General features: G+C 40.0%; 1 protein-coding gene across 4 annotated transcripts in view; it reads right to left on the reverse strand.

Annotated features, from left to right (window-relative positions):
* Window positions 1-23,698, reverse strand: part of fto (FTO alpha-ketoglutarate dependent dioxygenase) — a 172,671-nt gene that overhangs the window by 130,700 nt on the left and 18,273 nt on the right. For all 4 annotated transcript variants that reach the window (XR_014535146.1, XR_014535147.1, XR_014535148.1 and 1 more), the window contains exons 2-5: window positions 10,935-11,012; window positions 9,234-9,963; window positions 4,203-4,433; window positions 424-503 (exon numbers count right to left, since the gene is read on the reverse strand). Coding sequence is in view for 1 of the 4 variants with exons in the window: in XM_083550898.1 (XP_083407024.1) it covers window positions 424-503; window positions 4,203-4,433; window positions 9,234-9,963; window positions 10,935-11,012 (1,119 nt within the window). In the remaining 3 variants the exon portion in view is untranslated. The remainder of the gene's footprint in view (window positions 1-423; window positions 504-4,202; window positions 4,434-9,233; window positions 9,964-10,934; window positions 11,013-23,698) is intronic.

The following is a 23,698-nucleotide window of genomic DNA, read 5'->3' on the forward strand; positions in this document are numbered from 1 at the left end:
ATAAACGTGAATCCACTGTGTTGTTTTTTGTTCATTTTGCTCGCTTGGGGGTTTGAATTTAGCGGTAATGTTTTATGTGTTAGCAGCCGGAGCAGCCCCTTTAAGGAGGTAGCGGATGGAGGTAAGACATGTGACCGAGGCAAACATCTTGACATGCATCAAGTCATAGACAGATGTGGCGGAGAGAATCCTGTAATTGTCCAAAATGCAACATCGTTCAGAATCAGATAATAAATAAAACGGAAATAATGTAAGTTATGTATTCTTTCTGTGCGGCCCGGTACCAATTGACCCACAGACCGGTGCCGGACCACTGCGTACAGTGTTAAACGGCAGTCCAATGAGAACATGCAAAATACGTACACTGCAAAATATTTTTTTAGGTCAACAGCTACTAAGGACAGGCAGGGATTAGTGTCTGACCTGTGCAACCCGATGTGTCGAGCTGAATCTGGCCGCGTCTCCTGCAAGTACGCAATGCTGGTGTGTCCTGTTCAGATCATCTACACAAACACAAAAACAGGCATTTAACACAGTCCTCTTACTGTCATTTCACTGTCCTTTTATTTAAACCCGGAAGTGCAAACACACATTTTGATTTATATCTTGTTAATAAAATCTGCCTTAAAGAAGTTAGAATGTGATGTGTGAAATTGCCTGAAGTGATAAAGGATTACGGTGGCATGCTTTGCTGAGCACTGTGTAACGATGAAAGGCCAGAAAAAATAAATAACAAAAAAAAAAAAAAAAAATGTGCTTTTCTTTCCTGGCTGCTTATACCTCCCTCTAGTATTACATCCTTTTAAGGTCGCTTTATATCCAATAATGTGGGATCACTCTCGACCCGGGCCCTCTCACGCTCTTTGAATGAATCATGAGGCGAAACAAATTCCCGTAATAAATATCTATCATTATTCTCTTGTCATCAGGCTTGCCTCCTGTCTGCGCAAGGAAGCAGGCTTTTAAATCTATTGGGTCAAAGCGTCTGTCCACTCCCAGGAGCATTCAAAACTGGAAATCTTATTACGGGGCTGAGGCTCGCTGCTCGCCCCACCGCATTGTTCCTTCTTTAACCAGCCTCGAAATTCCATTTGGTGCAAATACAAGTGATTCAATCTGCACTCAGCGGTTAGGGCATTAGCAGATCGAGGAGCCGGGCCGCGACAAAATACTGTTTCGGGAAATTAAAGGCAAAAGCGTGGCGCTGTCTTGTGCTTCCTGACAGCCGTAAATCTCAAACCCGGAGCAGAGCTTTACAGGAATTTGATTTCTTTATACATCATCCGAAGTTAATGCTGCAAATCACTGGCACCATTTTGAAATTGTAGTGGTGAGTCTAATTAATAACCCGCTGCCCGGGAGCGGTTTAAGTCCACATCGTTTATTCATGAAGCAGGTTTACAAACTCATCAATCATCAAACGTGTGAGCGTTTAGTCTCTGGTTTCTTCCTGGAGTCGCTGTAAATGATCAAAGTATGCGGGATAAAAAAAGATTTCAGGTTCTAAAGAGATGAACATGTCTAACAAGAGACAATAAAAGGTGTGTGTGAGTGAGTGTGTGTGCGGGTGGGTGTGTGTGAGAGAGAGCGAGAGAGAGAGAGAGAGAGAGAGAGAGAGAGAGAGAGAGAGAGAGAGAGAGAGAGAGAGAGAGAGAGAGAGTGGGTGTTCAACAGAGAGCAGAAGAAAATATAAGCCAACTGTGATTAGTCATGCTCGTACACAGCAAATGACAGACATAAAAAGTGTCCTTACTGAGGTCATCCAGTACCTCAGAGAACTATAAAGTGTGTGTGTGTGTGTGTGTGTGTGTGTGTGTGTGTGTGTGTGTGTGTGTGTGTGTGTGTGTGTGTGTGTGTGGCATGAGTTTAAAATAAGGGCATCTGCTGGAACCATCAGCATCAAGAGGACTCTTTCACTCTCTCACTTTCTATGTCTCTGTCTACCTCTCTCTCACTCTCTATACCTCTATCTGTCTCTGTCTACCTCTCTCTCACTCTCTATACCTCTATCTGTCTCTGTCTACCTCTCTCTGACTCTCTATACCTCTATCTGTCTCCGTCTATCTCTCTCTCACTCTCTATACCTCTATCTGTCTCTGTTTACCTATCTCCCACTCTCTATACCTCTATCTGTCTCTGTCTACCTCTCTCTCACTCTCTATACCTCTATCTGTCTTTGTCTACCTTTCTCTCATGGTCTATACCTTTATTTATCTCTCTCTCACTGTCTCTCTCTCTCTCTCTCTCTCTCTCTAACTCTATCTGTCTTTGTGTACCTCTCAATCTCTGTGTCTCTCTGTTTTTCGATCTACCTCTCTTTTTACTCTTTATACCTCTATCTGTCTCTGTCTACCTCTCTCTCACTCTCTATAGCTCTATCTGTCTCTGTCTACCTCTCTCTCACTCTCTATACCTCTCTCTGACTCTCTATACCTCTATCTGTCTCCGTCTATCTCTCTCTCACTCTCTATACCTCTATCTGTCTCTGTTTACCTATCTCCCACTCTCTATACCTCTATCTGTCTCTGTCTACCTCACTCTCACTCTCTATACCTCTATCTGTCTTTGTCTACCTTTCTCTCATGGTCTATACCTTTATTTATCTCTCTCTCACTGTCTCTCTCTCTCTCTCTCTCTCTCTCTCTCTAACTCTATCTGTCTTTGTGTACCTCTCAATCTCTGTGTCTCTCTGTTTTTCGATCTACCTCTCTTTTTACTCTTTATACCTCTATCTGTCTCTGTCTACCTCTCTCTCACTCTCTATAGCTCTATCTGTCTCTGTCTACCTCTCTCTCACTCTCTATTAGGGATGCACCGAATATTCGGCCACCGAAAAAACACGGCCGAAACAGTTTGTTGTGATGACGCAAACAGAAACCGCGGCCCGCACGTGCATGTCTGAAACAACATGTCTGCGGTGTGGACGTGTTTCAGTATATCTGAGAAAGACCCACGGAAAGCGATTTGCAAAACATGTAATGCCGAAATTTCGTCTGCAAAGACTTTCTCCACGTCGGGTTTATTTTATCACCTGAAATCCAAACATCCGATCGCTATGCTGAATATGAGAGAAACGCGGCACAGAAAAGCAAAACCCCTCCGAGCATGCGCACTCCGTCTGTGGTGGACATTTTTAAAAAGGCAAGAAGTTTCCCAGTGATAGTGTTGTATTGTTGTATCTTTAAGCAGTTGCACTTGTTCCGAATGCACTTTGTTTTTATGAAAGAACATATTTAATTGTACAACCTTTCAGCAGGCTAGAGGGCCTGTACATTATTATTTAATGTACACATGAGTGCATTTAAGTTAAACATTTAAGTTTGAATTTTAATTTATTTTATCCTGTGTATTGCTGCAATGTGCTATAAATAAATATTTTAATAATTTGTAATTGATTTATTCTTTGAAACTTTAATATTAATTTATGCAATTGAAATGCCTTGATTTTAGTAAGTTTAGTACACAGTCATAGCCATAAATGCAATGGTAGTAATAATTGGCATAATTTCTTTCGGTGTTTCGGTTTTCGGTCTTGCTTTCCTCTTTTTCGGTTTCGGCCCAGAATTTTTATTTCGGTGCATCCCTACTCTCTATACCTCTATCTGTCTCTGCCTATTTTTCTCTCATGGTCTATACCTCTATTTATCTCTCTCTCTCTCTCTCTCTCTCTCTCTCTCTCTCTCTCTCTCTCTCTTTCTCTCTCTCTATAACTCTATCTGTCTTTGTGTACCTGTCAATCTCTGTTTCTCTCTGTTTCTATTCATCTCTCACTCTGTATTCAGCTCTGTCTACCTTCCTCTCACTCTCTACATGTCTCTCTGTCTTCCTCCCTCACTCTCTATTCACCTCTTTTACACTCTTTATGTCTGTCTACCTTTCATTCTATGTCTCTTACTATGACTCCCTGTATCTGTCTACCTCTCTCTTGCTCTCTGTCTTTCTTTCTGTCCTTTTTTGAAATGTTCATGCTGTTCCCATCTAGAGACGCTCAAACATTTTGGCTCTTAAACATTTTCACAGTCGACTCCTGCCAGATTTTATCTGCTGATTTGAATTGTCAATAAACAGATTGCACTTTCATCCATCTGCCTCTGCAAATGCATGTTATGGCTTATGCCCAAAAGATGCGTGTGTGTATCTGTGTGTGTGTGTGTGTGTGTGTGTGTGTGTGTGTGTGTGTGTGTGTGTGTGTGTGTATATACCTGTCATGTAATAGCAGTCTCCAGACTGCAGTGGCAGCGCTAACCCTGGTGTGTGGATGTCCCAGGCCACCTTCAAGCCCACACGCCAGCACACCTTCTCTTTCTTCCCTTCTGCTTCCTTTTGACTCGTCCCCTCCTCCCCTGCTTCTTCCGCTTCTTCTTGGCTCCCTCCTTCCCCATCTCCTTTCTCTCCTTCATTTGATGTCTGTCCTTCTTTCTTCTCTGGCTTTACTGTTGTCAACACACACCAACAGAGTAAAAGTCTAAACCAAACTCCTGCTGGATTTTATTATTATTAGTAGTAGCATAGGATGCCTTTAAATGTGGTAGCATTACACTTTCCCTTTACTGTAATTAAGTGGCTCAAACATGTTCCAGCATGACATATATGACACCCACCATCTTCTGTACCAGTATGATCCTCCACGCCTACTTAGATCAAAAGGTGCAGGCTATCTGTTGGTTCCTCCAATAATGAAGATTACAGCAGGGGGCAGATCTTTCTCTTATAAAGCCCCGCAGTTATGGAACAGCCTTCCTATCAGTGTTCGGGACTCAGACACAGTCTCAGTGTTCAAGTCGAGGTTGAAAACATATTTATTCAGTCAAGCCTTTAATCAGTAGATTTTTTCTCAGGTAAAGGCTCAGATCTGGAGGGAACATTGATATAGAGTGTTTGGTGAACTGGGATATTTGTACGCTGTCGTCCCCTCACATTCACGTGTTCACTCAGGTTTGTTGATGGTGGTGTGGTGGGCAGTCTCTTATCCCAGAGATCCCTCATGTCTGTGTTGCCTTCTGGTTCTCCCTTTTAGTTATGCTGCTATAGCGAGTCTTGCCGGAGTCCAAACTGCACAGTGACATTAACTCTCATGCAACAATAGGTACACTTAATAATCCATATCCTTCTCTTCCTGTCACCCTCTTCTCTCTCTCTCTCTCTCTCTCTCTCTCTCTCTCTCTCTCGGTCGAGTTAAACATGCTCCTGAGGCTCCAGTGACCACTGTTCCTGCCCCTCTCCCCCCCGTGGATCTTCCCACTTCATCCAGGCCTGCCTGGATTGGATGTCAACAGTCTCCTACACTGATGTCAACAGTCTCCTACACTGACTCAGAAATACACTTCGCTTTTGATCATCATCACTGCACCCCGCAACATTGTATACCCGCCACAAATGGACATTCGGTGTAACCCAGATGAGGATGGGTTCCCTCTTGAGTCTGGTTCCTCTCAAGGTTTCTTCCTTATGCCATCTCGGGGAGTTTTTCCTTGCCACAGTCGCCAGTCGCCACCGGCTTGCTCATCAGGGACAAACTTACTCATAAAGAACATATTCATTTTTAATCACCGCATTATCTGTGTAAAGCTGCTTTGAGACAATGTTCATTGTTAAAAGCGCTATACAAATAAAAATGAATTGAATTGAATATATCCAGAACAACAAGTGTCCTGCACAGAGCTCTGACATCAACCCCTGCAGAACACATTTGGGTTAAACTGGAACACTGGTACTCACCTCACCCACCATCAATACCCGTCCCCTATATCGCTCTTTTACATAAATGACCACATATTAAAGGGTTGCATTGGAATTTGGATCCACAAGACAGAGATTCGATGCTATGGAATATTCACACAGCATAGTAGCGAGTGGTGGTAGTAGTAACATAATGACTGTACTGTAGTATTAATAGTAATAGTAACAGCAGTAGTAATAGTACTATAGCTAGTAGCAGCCGCAACACCATCATGACTGGAATCGTCACTGATGGACGTACAGACATCTTTGAAGTGTTTACACCATTCAAATATCTAGTGGAGCGTAGAGAATACCATTTTACATTTTTGTTTTATTTCGGTTTTAAATTTTGCAGTCAACAGAATGTTTTGGTTATTTTATTAATTTCTTTTAATGACTCCATCCGCCCGTTTCCAAAACTCGTTTCAGTGTTTTTTTATGCAACGACAAAAATTAAGCTCCAATGAATTTTTCATTCTGGTGAATTGAGCCACATTTTCATTTCTAAATGTAATAATTAAACCATATAACATGTATAATGGCAATATAATTAAACGTTATTGGTGTGAATACCCCCCCAAGTTTGTCTTGCATGAAACTGGTCCGTGATCCATAAACGTTGGAGTCCACTAGTTTAGTATCGGTAATAACATTAATTTTAATTCAGTAATAGTAGCAGTATAATTATTAGAAGTAGTAGTAGTAAATATTGTAGCAACATAGAAACAGTAATATAGTATTAAAAGCAATAATGAAAGTTGTAGTAGTAATAATAATAGTAGCAGTATTTGTAGAAGTAGTAGCACAATTAGTATTAGTATTAAGGGTAGTAGCACTAGAAATAGTAGTAGTAAAAGCAGTAGTAGTAGTGGTAAAAAGTGATAGCGAAAGTACTACTAGCCTATGATGAAAAGGTCTAACCACCACTGGGCTGCCACTGCTGGGCCCTTTAGCAAGGCCCTTAATTAATCATAAACTGCTCAGTTGTATAAATGTAAGTCGCTCTGTATAAAGGTGTCTGCCAAATGCCATCAATTTAAATGTAGTTCTGGTTGCAGTAGTAATAGTACTAGGGGTATGCAGTAGAAGTAATAGTAGCATAGTTAATTTCTAAAGTTTTACTAGTATTACTGTTAAGTACTACTAAAATAATACTTAAATAATACTAAAGTCCTCGATTCTATTTGAAGAAAAGATTATATTTCTATTTCATATATCTTCCAAAGAATCTGGAAAATAAAAGCTGGACACCAACATCAGTATTCTTACTTTTAACCATGAGAATTATTAACACTGTAATCAGCACAGACGTGAATCTACAGCATTGCTATTTACAGCTAACGGGCAAATAGTGTTCAAAGAATAGAAATGACTCTGGAGGCATTTTCCTCTTCTCACCTTCGTAAAAGAGAAAGAACAATAACCAAAGAAGAAATCATAAAGCAAAGGGCAGCTGAGTAAAATCAATACTAAATTCCTCTCAGAGGCCAAGCCCAGAGCAGGACGTTCTCTTTGCTCAGCAGGGATAAATAGTAACTTAATTTCAGCCCTGTGTTCTCTGACACAGCTCTCAAAGGGCCGCCAGCACGGAGAGCATCAGCGCCTGCTCGGGATTCAATCAGGAGGGCTGCTCCATCTGATGAAAATCATGTCCGAATTGTTTATTTTCAGAGTAACCACATATCAGAGATTGGAGATGGGCTGAAGTAATCAGTCACCAACCGATAGACGAGCTGTTTCCTATTTTGAATGAAAGTTGGTACTTGAAGATGAGGTGTTAAGCACAGGAACTTTGCTGAGGTATGGAAAATGTGTAAAGAAAAAAAAAACACCAGTCCACATGAAAATGGCTTTCTAAAAGCTCTGCTCGCTTCACAGTGCATTACTGTATTACAAACCAGATCGATCCAGGACCAGGCCCAAAGGGGCATGCACGATGAAAATCCTGCACATGCTAATGCCGGAATAGCCTAAGATCTCATAAAAAAAAATAAAATAAAAAAAAGAGACGATCCTCCTGGTAGTGATTCTGTCTAGCCGTCTCTGCAGAGCTTCACAACGACACACACTAAAGCGAGCGCTGCAGCTGGTGTGTGTTCACATAGGAACAGCTTTTGTCAGTGAACCGAGAGGTCAATTTGGCCTCACACACACAGACACTACACATTGAGGTACTGTGTTTTAAAGCAGACTCCAGAAAGGTCAGAGGTCAAATTGGTGGGTAGGATATGGGTGAAACAAAGCTAAGACAGGTGGTTCTCTTTAGAGAAACATGTATGAGAACGGGTAAGTGTAGAGTCGGGGTGTGTTGCCTTAATTGTTGCTGAATCGTGGTGGGTGTCTGCACACTTGTTGGCTTTGCTTTGCTTTTGCTCAAGACCAATTGTCAAGAACAAACCATATCATGGGTGAAGATCTGGTGAGACCGGATTCTAATGTCACATGCTCAACCTTCATTGGAAAGGCTAGAAGCCTATTTTTAAAGCTATTAAGTATTTTATATGACATTTTGCATAAAGTGTTGTTTTTATGCTCCTAAATGGGAAAAGAGGGTTTCTGCAAATTGAAGACTTTTCAAGACCTTTTTACGACCAACAGGAATTCAATTGAAGTCGAACGATATCAGGACTAGCGAAAGAACTACAACACCACGAAAACAAACAAATACAAACCTTCTAAAGTGCTGTGGGAGCATTTCAGTGGGCATTACAGTTGCCATTATATGGACATTCGGACTATTAAGACCTGTTTAAAATTTTAATTATTTAAAATTAAAACTGCAAATTTAAAACTTTTAAAGGTCTCCATCCAAAATAGGGTCCTGCATTAGTGAGGATTTGGGGTTCTTTTTCTAGCTCGCAGCGAGTTTTAAAATTAAACCCGGCTTCAGACTGCTTGGGATTTCTTTGGGTAGTTAACGATGAATTAATTATCTATGAAGAAACTCAATCTAATAATTCAATCTAGAACCCATAAACATACATTGTTTGTCTTTCTGTGGTTTTACCAAGAACACAAAATACAATATCTGATTTAAGAACCACTGGAGAACCTACTAAAGGTTTATATTTTAAGAGCTGATTACTTTTTTAATGGTACAGGCATTAACCAGGGGTCAAAGGCCATGAATAAAGAAGGCTACTACTGGTAGTAGAAGTGAAGTATAAATAATTAGCAGATTTTTATACACATTCAGTATTCCCTACATAATGATCCTCTCCATAACAACACATCGTTCCATCAGCACCTAAGGGAATACGTTTTCAAAAAATATTTTTATTGCTTCAGTACATTTCATGAGAATTTCTGTAAAATCTGGTGGCACTCTGCTAACACACTGATGTTTTTCCCCCCATTGTGTTTTATATGTCATTCATATTTGCAGAAATCTTTAGAATATTCGATCCTCCTTGCAATAATGATAACTACAATTTTGCTAACGATTCATGTCAATTCTTTGATCGTGTTTTACACTAACTCGGTGTTACACACTGTTTGTGTCACGCCCTCACCTTCAGTCTTGCTCTCTCCCGGGCAGCTGTAGCTATAAACAGCGACAGGTGAAAGAGGAACGAGATTCTCGTCATGGTGCCACCCGACCGCCATCTTCCCCATGCCGTAGTACGGCTCCTCCTTCAGCTGGCTCATGCCGGCCGGGTCCATGTAGTTAATGAGAGTGATGTTAAACCGGATCGGGCCGGATTTGGAAGAATGAGGAGACGAGCGAGAGCAGCCCTGTCCGCTATCCGAATCTTCTCCCGCCTTCTTGTCTTCCTTTTCTTCGCATGTTCGATCTTCAGAACATCCTTCACGTTTGGTCTCTTCCTTTCCTTCTTCCTCTTCACTGCGCTTGCGTTTGCTGGCCCGGGCGTTCTGATGCTGCTGCACGTCCGAGCAGAAGAACTGGTTCAACTCCCATAAGGCTTTGCAGGCAGCTCGCAGCCTGGCGTCACAGCAGGGTTTGTCTCCATGGCCTTCGTTCCGTCCCAAGCCCTCGTCGTCCTCACAGTGCCAGGGGATGGTGAAGAGACGAGTGTCCAGGTAGCGGTAGGTGCAACCGGGCTGGCCAACGAGAGCACGCGACACGGCCGTGAAAACATCACGCTCTCGCACGCGCACCAGATCTCTTAGGAGGCAGCCTCGGTCACGCAGAGTGATCAGTGCGGATTGAACACGCTCGTCCAGGCCCGGGGAAAGGCTGCCTGCGCACCGCAGCATCAGTCCCGAATAACTGGTGTCCCACTGCAGCACAACAGACATTAGCTTTTGACAACAGTACCAGTATATAATGCAGTAAAGAGCCTTATATCTCACTTACACAATTATTAATGCATCACATCTCACATCAAAGAAGCAATGATGAAGCAAGAATATATACACAAAGATACAAGCAACAAGCTTTTGTTTTGTTTTTGTTTCACCTCGCAAATAAATTCAAGTTAGTGTGTGGAATAATAAAACTGATCACTCCTCTGATTAATAAACTATGGAAGTAAGACAGCAAGTACATAAATATAAAATAAGTGTCAATAATTAGGCTGTCAAAATTCTGTTTTATTTTAATCAAAAATCAAAAATAAATAAATGAGTAAATAAATATAAAAGAGGCGCAATTAAAACCATCAATGCAACACATTTATTCACGATATATATATATATATATATATATATATATATATATATATTTATTTAAATCATTAAACTTTTGTTTTACTAATCAATCAAGCATGATCAAGCAAACTGCCATGATTCTTCTTCAATGGCGGTTCACATTCTTAAGTAGAGCATTACCGGCATCTACTGTGGTAATGGATTAGAGACTAAATTAGATCCCTATTCCCAAAAAACAGCCATTATGCACACATCCGGCAATTAAAACCGTCCGTGTGGAAACAGCAAAGGTTTTGTTTGGTGTCCTGCGATAAAAAAATGCTTTTTTATGTATACGGTACTGTACTGTATTAACATTTTACTTCATTTTATAATTAATTATATTTGTATTAATAAATTTAATTATTTCAACATGAAAATCCTGTTGAAACATACATTTCTCTATAAGTTTGTCTAATGATAAACCAGGAGATTACTGTATTTAATGTATAATGTACCTATGCATCAGTTGAGAGAAATCAATTATTATTCTTTTCATTGTTTTATATCTTTTAATAGTCACTTAAGCAGATTAATGCAGTATCAGAAGCAGAAGGACTCACTAGCTTCTGGAAGCCGGGATCTGAGGGAGACAGGAAGGGAATCTTCTGCTCGCCAAGTTCCTGTAGGAGCCTACGCCTCTGCACAGCACAAATACAACCGGAATATTAGTAAAGCACAGCCGACACTCTTTATTTAAATGTTATTAATCATTTATAACTTAATCAAGCACACGGGTATCCAATTAAAAATAAATGAGATCTTTTATTTCCTTTCATTAATGTTAATGATCTTCAGACTGAGTACCAGATGTGTGTTAATGATTAGTAATACACTAAACAATAAGCTGTGTTTATTATAAAAAATAAATAAAGAAAAAGAAAAAGCGAACCTAAAGTGTTGTATTCCTCATATACATCATATTCTCATCTTATACCTGCTATACACACACACACACATTGTTTCTCCATCTTCACTCTTGAACCTAATAATACAGTAAAACTACAGCCCTAAAGACTTCCCCAATATTGGACATCAGTTATAACATTTCCATGTGACTCTTACAAATCTCCGACACCAGAAACTCCTTCAATAAACAGAAAATAAACTTCCCGTTACTGAAAACAATACATTAAAAAAAAAAAAGCATTTGTTTATGTGGACTATAAACCAGACAGTCGTTTTAAACCAGCTGTTATGACGAACGTTAACTTATTAGGAGTGCATTTGATAGAAACCTGTGATTGCACTTGACTATCTTGCCATAGCATCTTTAGTGTTTAGCTAATCAATATATTCTGACCAATCAGAACTGAGAATGTAATATTCTAGATAGGCTTTTTTGTTTTTAAAGTTTGTACTTCAGTATTAAAGTCCAATGAAGTGCCTTAAATGCTTTGTGTAAAGTCAAGGAAAAACGTTTTTAATTGGCTCCTCCTCCCCTTTTTTAAATAGCCAATAGCGTTTAGCGTTTACGTCAAACCCCTTACGTAACTCGTCTATGACAGTTCGGAACATAGATGCTGTCTGAGCAATAACAATGCGGTGGATTCACTTGTGCAGGATTTTTTCACTTTTATAATTCAAGCCATTTCCTATTAACCGACTTACAGCTGGAAACCTGAATAAAATCTGTGCTTCCTAACAGAACCTTTTCCATCCCATGCTTGTTGAAACGATTTCTTTCGCCCAAAATCAAGTAGCATTTGAGCATTTGATTGGACAGAAAAGCACAAAACAATGTCCTCGAAATCGTTAATCCGCTTTGGTGATTGAGAGAGAAAGTGTCAATTTTATAATATATAATATAATAGGATTTGTGGAATTTTAAGGTTAAAAAATAATGTTTAAAGAGTGTCATTGTGAAATGAAAATGTAGTATTGGGGCATGTCAACCAGACGTTAGAAAGAACTGCTAATCATTTTCATACCTTCTGTGAACAAAACAGGCTCTGGTTTATTTTACTGTCAGTTCTCAATCTGTTCCACAAATGTGTGAAATGTGTTAATAAATAATTCAATAGATAAATACATGGACAGGCATGCTGGGTTCATCTTTTGGCCAACAAACGCAATGACACACGTAAAGCCTGACGTGAAACCTTCTGATTGTTCCCATAACCCTTTGCGTATCTCCTGTTGGTGGAGGTATCGGGTTTTTACAGCTCCGCCTCGCCCGATCAAAGTGCTTTTCATTGGGCCCAACATTCCAGCTTGACCTGTAAATCCAATGGCAACCAGTGTAAAAATCCTGATACTCAAATAAATTTCACAAGGGCAGCATGGCCTGGGCCTCTACACACACACATACACACACACACACACTTTGTCCATGCAGGTGCACAGTTCAGGTTGAGGGAACATCACAGAAGGGTCAAGTGACCCTCATTCAGTCTGTATGAAGCACACTCTCGCCCCCTCAGTAGTCCGGTAAAACGATTACACACCCTTGCACACTTACACCAAACTTACACATGCACACACACACACACACACACACACACACACACACACACACACACACACACACACACACACACACACACACACTACTGTGATGTTTAAGGTGAAAAGAGACTCGTATATATTCCGAGACATTTACTGAGGCCCGCTCTCACATTTCAGCAGCGCTAATAATGCCAACGCTCTCCAAATGACTGACTGGAATAGAGCGAGTGTGTGCACTTTTGCTCAAATGGGGCTTGACTTTTAGGGCAAAATAAAATGTTCCTTTAATAACATGAAAGCAAAGGCGAGAAAAGAAAGGTTAAGTCCTGGGTCGGAAGAAGGACTGAATGTGTGTCTCTGCGCATGCTGAGTGTGTGTGTTATCTGTGTCTTTGATGATTTTTATAAAGGTTTTGTGTAGATCATGACCAGTTTATTTATTAATGCCTCACTGGAGGTTGAAGGAGGGCACTTTTTCTTATCAGAAGTCCACGCTGAATTGAACCACCTGCTTTAAACACCTTCATGTGAAGAAGGAGTATGTGGGGCTCTAAGGCCTCAGCTATTCTATTTACAGCGGGATAAACAAATACATGATAGACATGATGCACCTACAAAACAAAATAACCTGCACTATTTATAGGGGGAGGGAGAGAGAGAGAAAGAGAGAGAGAGGAAGAGAAAGAAATTGTCAGACAGACAGACAGACAGACAGACAGACAGACAGACAGACAGACAGACAGACAGACAGACAGACAGACAGACAGACAGACAGGAAGAGAAAGACACAGAAGGAGAGATAAAGAGAGTCAGAGAGAGAGAGAGAGAGAGAGAGTGAAAGAGGGTGAAACAGACAAACAGGCAGACAGACAGGGAGAAAGACAGATGGGGAGAGAGAGGGAAAGACAGACAGACAAATACAGAAAGAAAAGAGACAGATAGACAAAGAGTAAAGTGGAACGTGCGAGAAGAAGAGAAAGAGTGATGGATAGACAGAGAGAGAAAAAATTTGAGGAATTGACAGCGAGAGTAACAAAGAGAGAAATGAAGCTTACCAAACTGAAACTCAATTGGTAAAGAGAGGGATGAATAAAAAAATGTAAAAAGAGACAGACAGAGAGACAGACAGAGAGACAGAGAGACAGACAGAGAGACAGACAGAGAGACAGACAGAGAGACAGACAGACAGACAGACAGACAGACAGACAGACAGACAGACAGACAGACAGACAGACAGACAGAGACAGACAGAAGGGGAATGAGCGAAGGACAGTCAGAGAAAAGAACAGAGAAACAAACAGAGGGAGAAATGGAGAACAAAGGCAGATGAAAGAAGATGCAGGAAGACATAAGCAGGATAAACATTTCCTCAACAATCTTAAAGCCAGTGTGTGTGTGTGTGTGTGTGTGTGTGTGTGTGTGTGTGTGTGTGTGTGTGTGTGTGTGTGTGTGTGTGTGTGTGTGTGTGTGTGTCCACAAGGTCAGGAAAAAGTGCCCCTTGAGACTTTGTGAGGACATTCAGTTGGTTGTGATTAGATGTAGAAGTTGTAGGTATAATGGGTTGATTAGCTACAGTATTATTTTGAATGATGTCAGTGGAAGATCCTCCTATGGTCACAGACGTGTGTGTGTATTTCACTACCAAGTGCTGATGGAAAATACTCTGCTTCTCTGATGTAAAAACAACACACACACACACACACACACACACACACACACACACACACACACACACACACACACACACACACACACACACAGCTGGGAGTAGATAGATAGCACAGTGCTTGTGCTGGGTTTGAAGAGCTGCGGCCTGTCACGCACATGTCAAATACATCAAGCTGCTCACAAATTCCAGCAAAAAAAACGGAAGACAGAGCAACCTCACTGCGCAGATGGGTTTCTAAAACGCACACATACATACACACACTTTTCCACTTTTAAAGTATAGGTGTAACGCAAGTGATTGGATGGACCGATTTTCAGCTCTCGAACAGACCGCTTAAGATTCAGAAACTTTTAGAATGTATATTTTTGGAAATCTAAACCAATTAAAATACTGCTTTCTCTTTTGCCTATTGAGTCTTAAACTATTTTACCAAAGTCGAGCTGTAATACAACAAATAGTTTTCCTTACTACGCTTTCTAAAGGTGTTCACGTTAAAGGCGTGAACGTTCCACATCAAGTGCTCTAAGCAGCAGACTTATTACTAGCTAAATATACTATATACACTATTGTTTAATATATAATCATTTTGTATGAAGTTGATTTAAATAAAAAACCTATGAAAAACAAAGAAAAAAAAAAATCACCATAAATAAATAATTGATTATTAAATTGTAATTATACATTTTTATAATAATGGCACAAAATGTTTAAATAAAAAAAACAGCGATTTCAAATCAGAATTTGTTAATGATGATAAAGAAAAAAAAAAAGAGCATGAAACCTGCAAGTTTGTTCAAAAGGTGTGTTGTGACATCATAAGATCAATATTATACATATCATGACATCATTCAGCCACATGTGGAAGTATAAGCGGGTATTGGATTCATAACGGCTCAGAGAGAAGAGCAAAAGATGGCACGCTGGTGTTCGTGTGTGTGTGTGTGTGTGTGTGTGTGTGTGTGTGTGTGTGTGTGTGTGTGTAATGTAATAGAGCGTTGTGTTTGGACTGCACACTGTTGAAGCTTGTGTTTCATGGGCTGCGAAAGCTCCTGAGGTCACTCCGAATCAAACGAACTGACGAGCGGCTCACACTCTAACACGGACACCGTCATCGTCTTCAAACACACTTCCTCCTTGGCACCGGGGCGTGGAATGTGTGGTGCAGGTGTCTGGGGAGGGGGGTGGAGGATGTGACGGAGGGCTGGAAGATCGAGGGAATGCTCTTGGTGTGTAGAGGAAAGGATGATGCGAACACCTGGGCAAACACGAGCCGAAGACAGAAACGTGTGTACCTCATGCCCAAAACTCGCGGCGTGACAGCATCGGACCGGCTCGTGAAAACGCTGCACCTAGGTGCTGGTACACACGCCTGCACACTACACACACACATGGACATGTTAAAATGGAAATATAGTCGATGTGTGAACGTCTCCAGGTAACAGCGAGGAAACCAAGGAACTGAAAACGGCTGAGCAGCTGACAGTGATGTATCACAGATTTCATCATGGCAAACAGACAAGTCTTTATGAAGCCCCTTATTGATGACATACAACTGTTTTGTTCTTCAAAGTGCTTGAAATTCAGAGATTGGCATGTAAATGAGTTGAAGAAACACGTTCATCTTTCCAATATTGTTTCTCGGAAACGTCCACGCACGTTGTGTGATTTGAAGGTAATCTGATTAGATTTTTTATTTTTTTTTTACCTCCAGTTTGTCCACGTCGCCTGAAAAAGATCCTGCCACTTTTCAATTCTATAAACAAACCAGAGTGTAGATTTTCAGCATCTAAAATCACAATCATCATAAATACCACCTAATTATTAAATCAAATGCTTGAGATATCATTTATGACACAATATGAATGATATTAATAGATGATATGAATCACTATAATATATATTCTCCTTATCCAGGAAGGAGAGGAAGTGAACAGTGTGAGGCTCCATATACCATCTAATGACCATCTTTGTTTATGACCATCTCAGTTCTTTGATTCTGAATCATGTTATTAATTACAAAAAAAACTAAGAAATTGGTGAATGTAAAATGTACCATTAAGACTATATATAAACAACTTTTAAAATAAACTGTGTGTATATATATATATATATATATATATACACACCTCCATTTTTTATAACCTTTTCCCTCACATATGGAACCATCTAAGCAGCGCTTAAGTTCATATTTATGTCTAAGATATTAATACCAATGGTGTAGTTTTGCACACACACACACACACACACACACACACTCAGGTGCTTCGATGATGAAAAATGGCCTCAGTGTCAAGCTGGTGCCTGAGATAGTTGTTGAGCAGCGAGGGGGCTCAGTGTTCATCATTGTTCTTTTCACTCCACAGCAGGTCAGAGACAGATAGAGTTATTAATATTCACTCACATTCATCCATCTATCGCAGAAACGTGCACACACACACACACACACACACACACACACACACACACACACACACACACACACACCACACACAGACACACACACACCACACACAGACACACACACACCACACACACACACTTATTTCTGGCATACAGAGACAATCCAAGTCTGACTATTAATATTAATGTCTAGCATTTTATTTACTCTTTTTCACACACACACACACACACACACACACACACACACACACACACACACACACACATATATATTACCTGTGTTAAACCTTGAACTCAAAGTCAAAAATACACTCAAAAATGTTTTAAAATGTGTGTGTGAGTGTGTGTGTGTGTGTGTGTGTGTGTGTTTAGGTGTGTGTGTGTGTGTGTCTGTCTGTCTCTGCAGGTAGTGATGACAAGCATTTCCCACTCATTTCTACCTAAAAGCAGAAAAATATGTTTCTGCAACTTCTCACCACATTGAGAAAAGCAGAGGTCAAAGTTCACCCGCCCTGCTGAGGTCACAGTCGTTTAGTTTCAGTGCATTGTGTTCTTACCGCAGCGTGGACCATTCTTGTTTTCAGAATGAACTAAAATAACAGAGATTTTAAATTCTGAAACTTACACATTCATTTGAAAGATTATTATTCGATTTATTTTTTGTTTGTTTGTTTTAAAGTTGAAATATGAAATTACTTCAATTTTATGATGTGAGATATATTTTGAAAGAATATTTTAAATAAATTATAATGATCTATATCTATTTGAAATATAAATATTTCAATAATTGAACTGATTTAATTATTTGTAATATGCAAATAAACTGGAATATTGGGTAAATTGTAACTACAGTGGTATGGGTAAAAAAAAAAAAAATAAATAAATAAATAAATAAATAAATAAATAAATTTTTCCATACCACTGTAGTTACAATTTACACAATATTCCAGTTTATTTGCATAATACAAATATTTTTTTTATTTAAATTGTATTTTTTCTCCCAGTTTTTTTATATCTGTCAATAATGTGTAAAATATATATATATATATATATATATATATATATATATATATATATATATATATATATATATATATATATATACACACAGTGAGGAAAATAAGTATTTGAACACATTTTGCTATTTATTTGAACAAATACTTGCTATTTTGCAAGTTCTCCTACTTAGAAATCATGGAGGGGTCTGAAATTGTCATCGTAGGTGCATGTCCACTGTGAGAGACATAATCTAAAAAAAAAAAAATCCAGAAATCACAATATATGATTTTTAAACTATTTATTTGTATGATACAGCTGCAAATAAGTATTTGAACACCTGTCTATCAGCTAGAATTCTGACCCTCAAAGACCTGTTAGTCTGCCTTTAAAATGTCCACCTCCACTACATTTATTATCCTAAATTAGATGCACCTGTTTGAGGTCGTTAGCTGCATAAAGACACCTGTTCACCCCATACAATCAGTAAGAATCCAACTACTAACATGGCCAAGACCAAAGAGCTGTCCAAAGACACTAGAGACAAAATTGTACACCTCCACAAGGCTGGAAAGGGCTACGGGGAAATTGCCAAGCAGCTTGGTGAAAAAAGGTCCACTGTTGGAGCAATCATTAGAAAATGGAAGATGCTAAACATGACTGTCAATCTCCCTCGGACTGGGGCTCCATGCAAGATCTCACCTCGTGGGATCTCAATGATCCTAAGGAAGGTGAGAAATCAGCCCAGAACTACACGGGAGGATGTTGGTTACTGTTGGTAATACACTAAGACGTCATGGTTTGAAATCATGCATGGCACGGAAGGTTCACCTGCTTAAACCAGCACATGTCCAGGCACGTCTTAAGTTTGCCAATGACCATTTAGATGATCCAGAGGAGTCATGGGAGAAAGTCATGTGGTCAGATGAGACCAAAATAGAACTTTTGGGTCATAATTCCACTAAACGTGTTTGGAGGAAGAAGAATGATGAGTACTATCCCAAGAACACCATCCCTACTGTGAAGCATGGGGGTGGTAGCATCATGCTTTTGGGGGTGTTTTTCTGCAAATGGGACAGGGCGACTGCACTGTATTAAGGAGAGGATGACCGGGGCCACGTATTGCGAGATTTTGGGGAACAACCTCCTTCCCTCAGTTAGAGCATTGAAGATGGGTCAAGGCTGGGTCTTCCAACATGACAATGACCCAAAGCACACAGCCAGGATAACCAAGGAGTGGCTCTGTAAGAAGCATATCAAGGTTCTGGCATGGCCTAGCGAGTCTCCAGGCCTAAACCCAATAGAGAATCTATGGAGGGAGCTCAAACTCCGTGTTTCTCAGCGACAGGCCAGAAACCTGACTGATCTAGAGAAGATCTGTGTGGAGGAGTGGGCCAAAATCCTTCCTGCAGTGTGTGCAAACCTGGTGAAATACTACAGGAAACGTTTGACCTCTGTAATTACAAACAAAGGCTACTGTACCAAATATGAACATTGACTTTCTCAGGTGTTCAAATACTTATTTGCAGCTGTATCATACAAATAAATAGTAAAAAAAATTATACATTGTGATTTCTGGATTTTTTTTTTTAGATTATGTCTCTCACAGTGGACATGCACCTACGATGAAAATTTCAGACCCCTCCATGATTTCTAAGTGGGAGAACTTGCAAAATAGCAGAGTGTTTAAATACTTATTTTCCTCACTGTATGTATATATATATATATATATATATATATATATATATATATATATATATATATATATATATATATATATATACAGTGGGTACGGAAAGTATTCAGACCCCCTTAAATTTTTCACTCTTTTTTATTTTGCAACCATTTGCTAAAATCATTTAAGTTCATTTATTTTCCTCATTAATGTACACATAGCACCCTATATTGACAGAAAAACACAGAATTGTTGACACTGTTGCAGATTTATTAAAAAAGAAAAACTAAAATATCACATGGTCCTAAGTATTCAGACCCTTTGCTCAGTATTTAGTAGAAGCCCCCTTTTGATCTAATACAGCCAGGAGTCTTTTTGGGAAAGATGCAACAAGTCTTTCACACCTGGATTTGGGGATCCTCTGCCATTCCTCCTTGCAGGTCCTCTCCAGTTCTGTCAGGTTGGACGGTAAACGTTGGTGGACAGCTATTTTTAGGTCTCTCCAGAGATGCTCAATTGGGTTTAAGTCAGGGCTCTGGCTGGGCCATTCAAGAACAGTCACAGAGTTGTTGTGAAGCCACTCCATCGTTATTTTAGCTGTGTGCTTAGGGTCATTGTCTTGTTGGAAGGTAAACCTTCAGCCCTGTCTGAGGTCCAGAGCACTCTGGAGAAGGTTTTCGTCCAGGATATCCCTGTGCTTGGCCGCATTCATCTTTCCCTTGATTGCAACCAGTCGTCCTGTCCCTGCAGCTGAAAAACACCCCTACAGCATGATGCTGCCACCACCATGCTTCATTGTTGAGACTGTACTGGACAGGTGATGAGAAGTGCCTGGTTTTCTCCACACATACCGCTTAGAATTAAGGCCAAAAAGTTCTATCTTGGTCTCATCAGACCAGAGAATCTTATTTCTCACCATCTTGGAGAACTCCATGCGGGCTTTCATGTGTCTTACACTGAGGAGAGGCTTCCGTCGGGCCACTCTGCTATAAAGCCCCACTGGTGAAGGGCTGCAGTGATGGTTGACTTTCTACAACTTTCTCCCATCTCCCGACTGCATCTCTGGAGCTCAGCCACAGTGATCTTTGGGTTCTTCTTTACCTCTCTCACCAAGGCTCTTCTCCCCCGATAGCTCAGTTTGGCCGGTCGGCCAGCTCTAGGAATGGTTCTGGTCGTCCCAAACGTCTTCCATTTGAGGATTATGGAGGCCACTGTGCTCTTAGGAACCTTAAGTGCAGCAAAATTTTTTTTGGAACCTTGGCCAGATCTGTGCCTTGCCACAATTCTGTCTCTGAGCTCTTCAGGCAGTTCCTTTGACCTTAATGATTTTCATTTGCTCTGACATGCATTGTGATCTGTAAGGTCTTATATAAACAGGTGTGTGGCTCTCCTAATCAAGTCCAATCAGTATAATCAAAAATTTCTGGACTCAAATGAAGGTGTAGAACCATCTCAAGGATGATCAGAAGAAATGGAGAGCACCTGAGCTAAATATATGAGTGTCACAGCAAAGGGTCTGAATACTTAGGACCATGTGATATTTCAGTTTTTCTTTTTTAATAAATCTGCAAAAAGGTCAACAATTCTGTGTTTTTCTGTCAGTATGGGGTGCTATGTGTACATTCATGAGGAAAATAAATGAACTTAAATGATTTTAGCAAATGGCTGCAATATAACAAAAAGTGAAAAATTTAAGGGGGTCTGAATACTTTCCGTACCCACTGTATATATATTAGTACAGACCTTTACAGTAACAGTACAGACCAAAAGTTTGGACACACCTTCTCATTCAAAGAGTTTTCTTTATTTTCATGACTATGAAAATTGTAGAGTCACACTGACACTATTTGACCAAGAAGGAGAGTGATGGGGTGCTGCGCCAGATGACCTGGCCCCCACAGTCACCGGTGAACTGGAACTCCTTCAAGACTGTTGGAAGACCATTTCAGGTGACTACCTCTTGAAGCTCATCAAGAGAATGCCAAGAGTGTGCAAAGCAGTAATCAAAGCAAAAGGTGGCTACTTTGAAGAACCTAGAATATGACATTTTTCAGTTGTTTCACACTTTTTTGTTATGTATATAATTCCATATATAATTTCACGTGTGTTAGTTCATAGTTTTGATGCCTTCAGTGTGAATCTACAATTTTCATAGTCATGAAAATAAAGAAAACTCTTTGAATGAGAAGGTGTGTCCAAACTTTTGGTCTGTACTGCACACACACACACACACACACACACACACACACACACACACACACACACACACACAGATATATCCCAATTTTCTAAATTTAACGTTATACTGCACAATAAATCAAAATAAATTTGTGTTAAAATCTTGTGTTGATATATCGGAATATCCATGTCATACTGTATCATATCGCTCAGCCCTGCTTATTAAACTCTAAAAGCTTCCTAAGAACCTGAAATCCATTCACATTTGGACATTTGGAAACATTAAATGAGAGTGATGAGAATTTCTGATCAAGAAACAGTGGTGTAATAATACACAGCATCAGGCTTGGAAAGATGCCACGAACTGCAACTCTTTTTTCCGAGATAAAAAGCTGTTTGTCTTTTATAATCTTTTGCCTTTAGATTGTTTAGAATCGATTTTCCCCACATGCTGAAAAAGAAAGGAAAAGAAAAGAAAACAAAAGAAGAAAAGAAAAGAAAAGAGAAAAGAAAAGAAAAGAAAAGAGAAAAAAAAAGAAAAGAAAAGACGAGTGATAGACGGAATAAGAAAGCAAAAGACAGACAGAGGGAGTGTTACTGTGACGAACACTTCCACAAAGTGAAGCTGTCCTTCACTGTCCTGAGCAGCAGTCAAGGAGAAGCCACTGTCTTCTCCTACATCTCCTTCTCCACACCATCAGTCCTTCTTCCATCAATCCATCCATCCTCTTTCTCATTCTGTCCTCCTTCAACAAAATCAATATCCTGCTGCAAAGTGCACTCAAGCCCTGGGGAAACTCCTGGCCAGGGTGGGTCATCCTCCAGGGCCTTTTAGAGGTAAAGAGTCAAGGACAGAGTCCAGCCTCAGGCCTTCTACACTACACACACCGGCTCTATATGCACGAACACACACACACACACAGACACACACACACACACACTCTCTCTCCTGCCCTCATTCAAAGGGCAGATCAATAAGCTGCTGAGGCGCTAAATTTTGCCTTGCGGGACCGTCACGCTCGTTAGCTTCAGGCCAGTATCGCAGCTCGCTCTCATCACACTACACCTGCGCCATGGCCACGACAAAACATCGCTCAGTGTACAATGCGACTGTAGATACGATCACTGATTACTAGCCATAATAACCGATTAGATAACAATATACATGTTTAACAGTACAATAATCCCAGTTTATATTTTATCTGGCTTCCTAAATCTCATCACGGCCCAATCTTGAAAGATTGAATGTAAAACAGATGCATGGTAATTCAAGTGAATTTCGTTTATATTGCATGTTTGTTGCGACTCTTCAGGACGTCCTTGAGCTAAAATATAGACGGTTGCAATTCCTCTGGACGTGCAAAAAAGATCCTCAACGTTTATATACCCCTCAGAAACCGGCTTTTGTAAAGTCACCTCATCCACTCTTTCTTTATTGTTTCAACATAATCGTGTCTCTTGATTTATCTCGGACCAAAACACAGAAACTGGTAAGCGTGAGCGTGTTTGCAAACACACCAATGAAAATGCGACTATAAAAACATGGCATAATGAAAGTTGGTGTAAACGGAGACTGACCTGAAGGACTACTGAGAAAAAAAAATATAAAAAATATCGAGGCTTGGATCCTGTATCTTTCTCTTACAAATTGATCGGTATGAATTCAGCTGAACCATCCTAGCTTGTTACAATTCCTCTTGTAACTTTCTGTCCAATAAGAATCAACCGAGCAAGAAGGACAGGGTCGTGACCTTTTTACTGCTACACCTGCAGAGGGAGAAATGGATTTTTGGATTGAAATGTACCTGAATTTAAAAAACCAAAAAAAAACTTCCAATGGCCATTTTTTTTTGTAGGCAGAGAGCGATAATGTGAGAAGGAGGGGAGGAAAAAGAGGGAAAAGAGGAAAGCAAGAAAAATAAGAAATTCATGATGTCCAGCTGCCACCTAGTGACAGTTCAG

This window comes from Silurus aristotelis (genome assembly GCF_946808225.1).
Source record: "Silurus aristotelis genome assembly, chromosome: 9".
NCBI classification, from domain to species: domain Eukaryota; kingdom Metazoa; phylum Chordata; class Actinopteri; order Siluriformes; family Siluridae; genus Silurus; species Silurus aristotelis.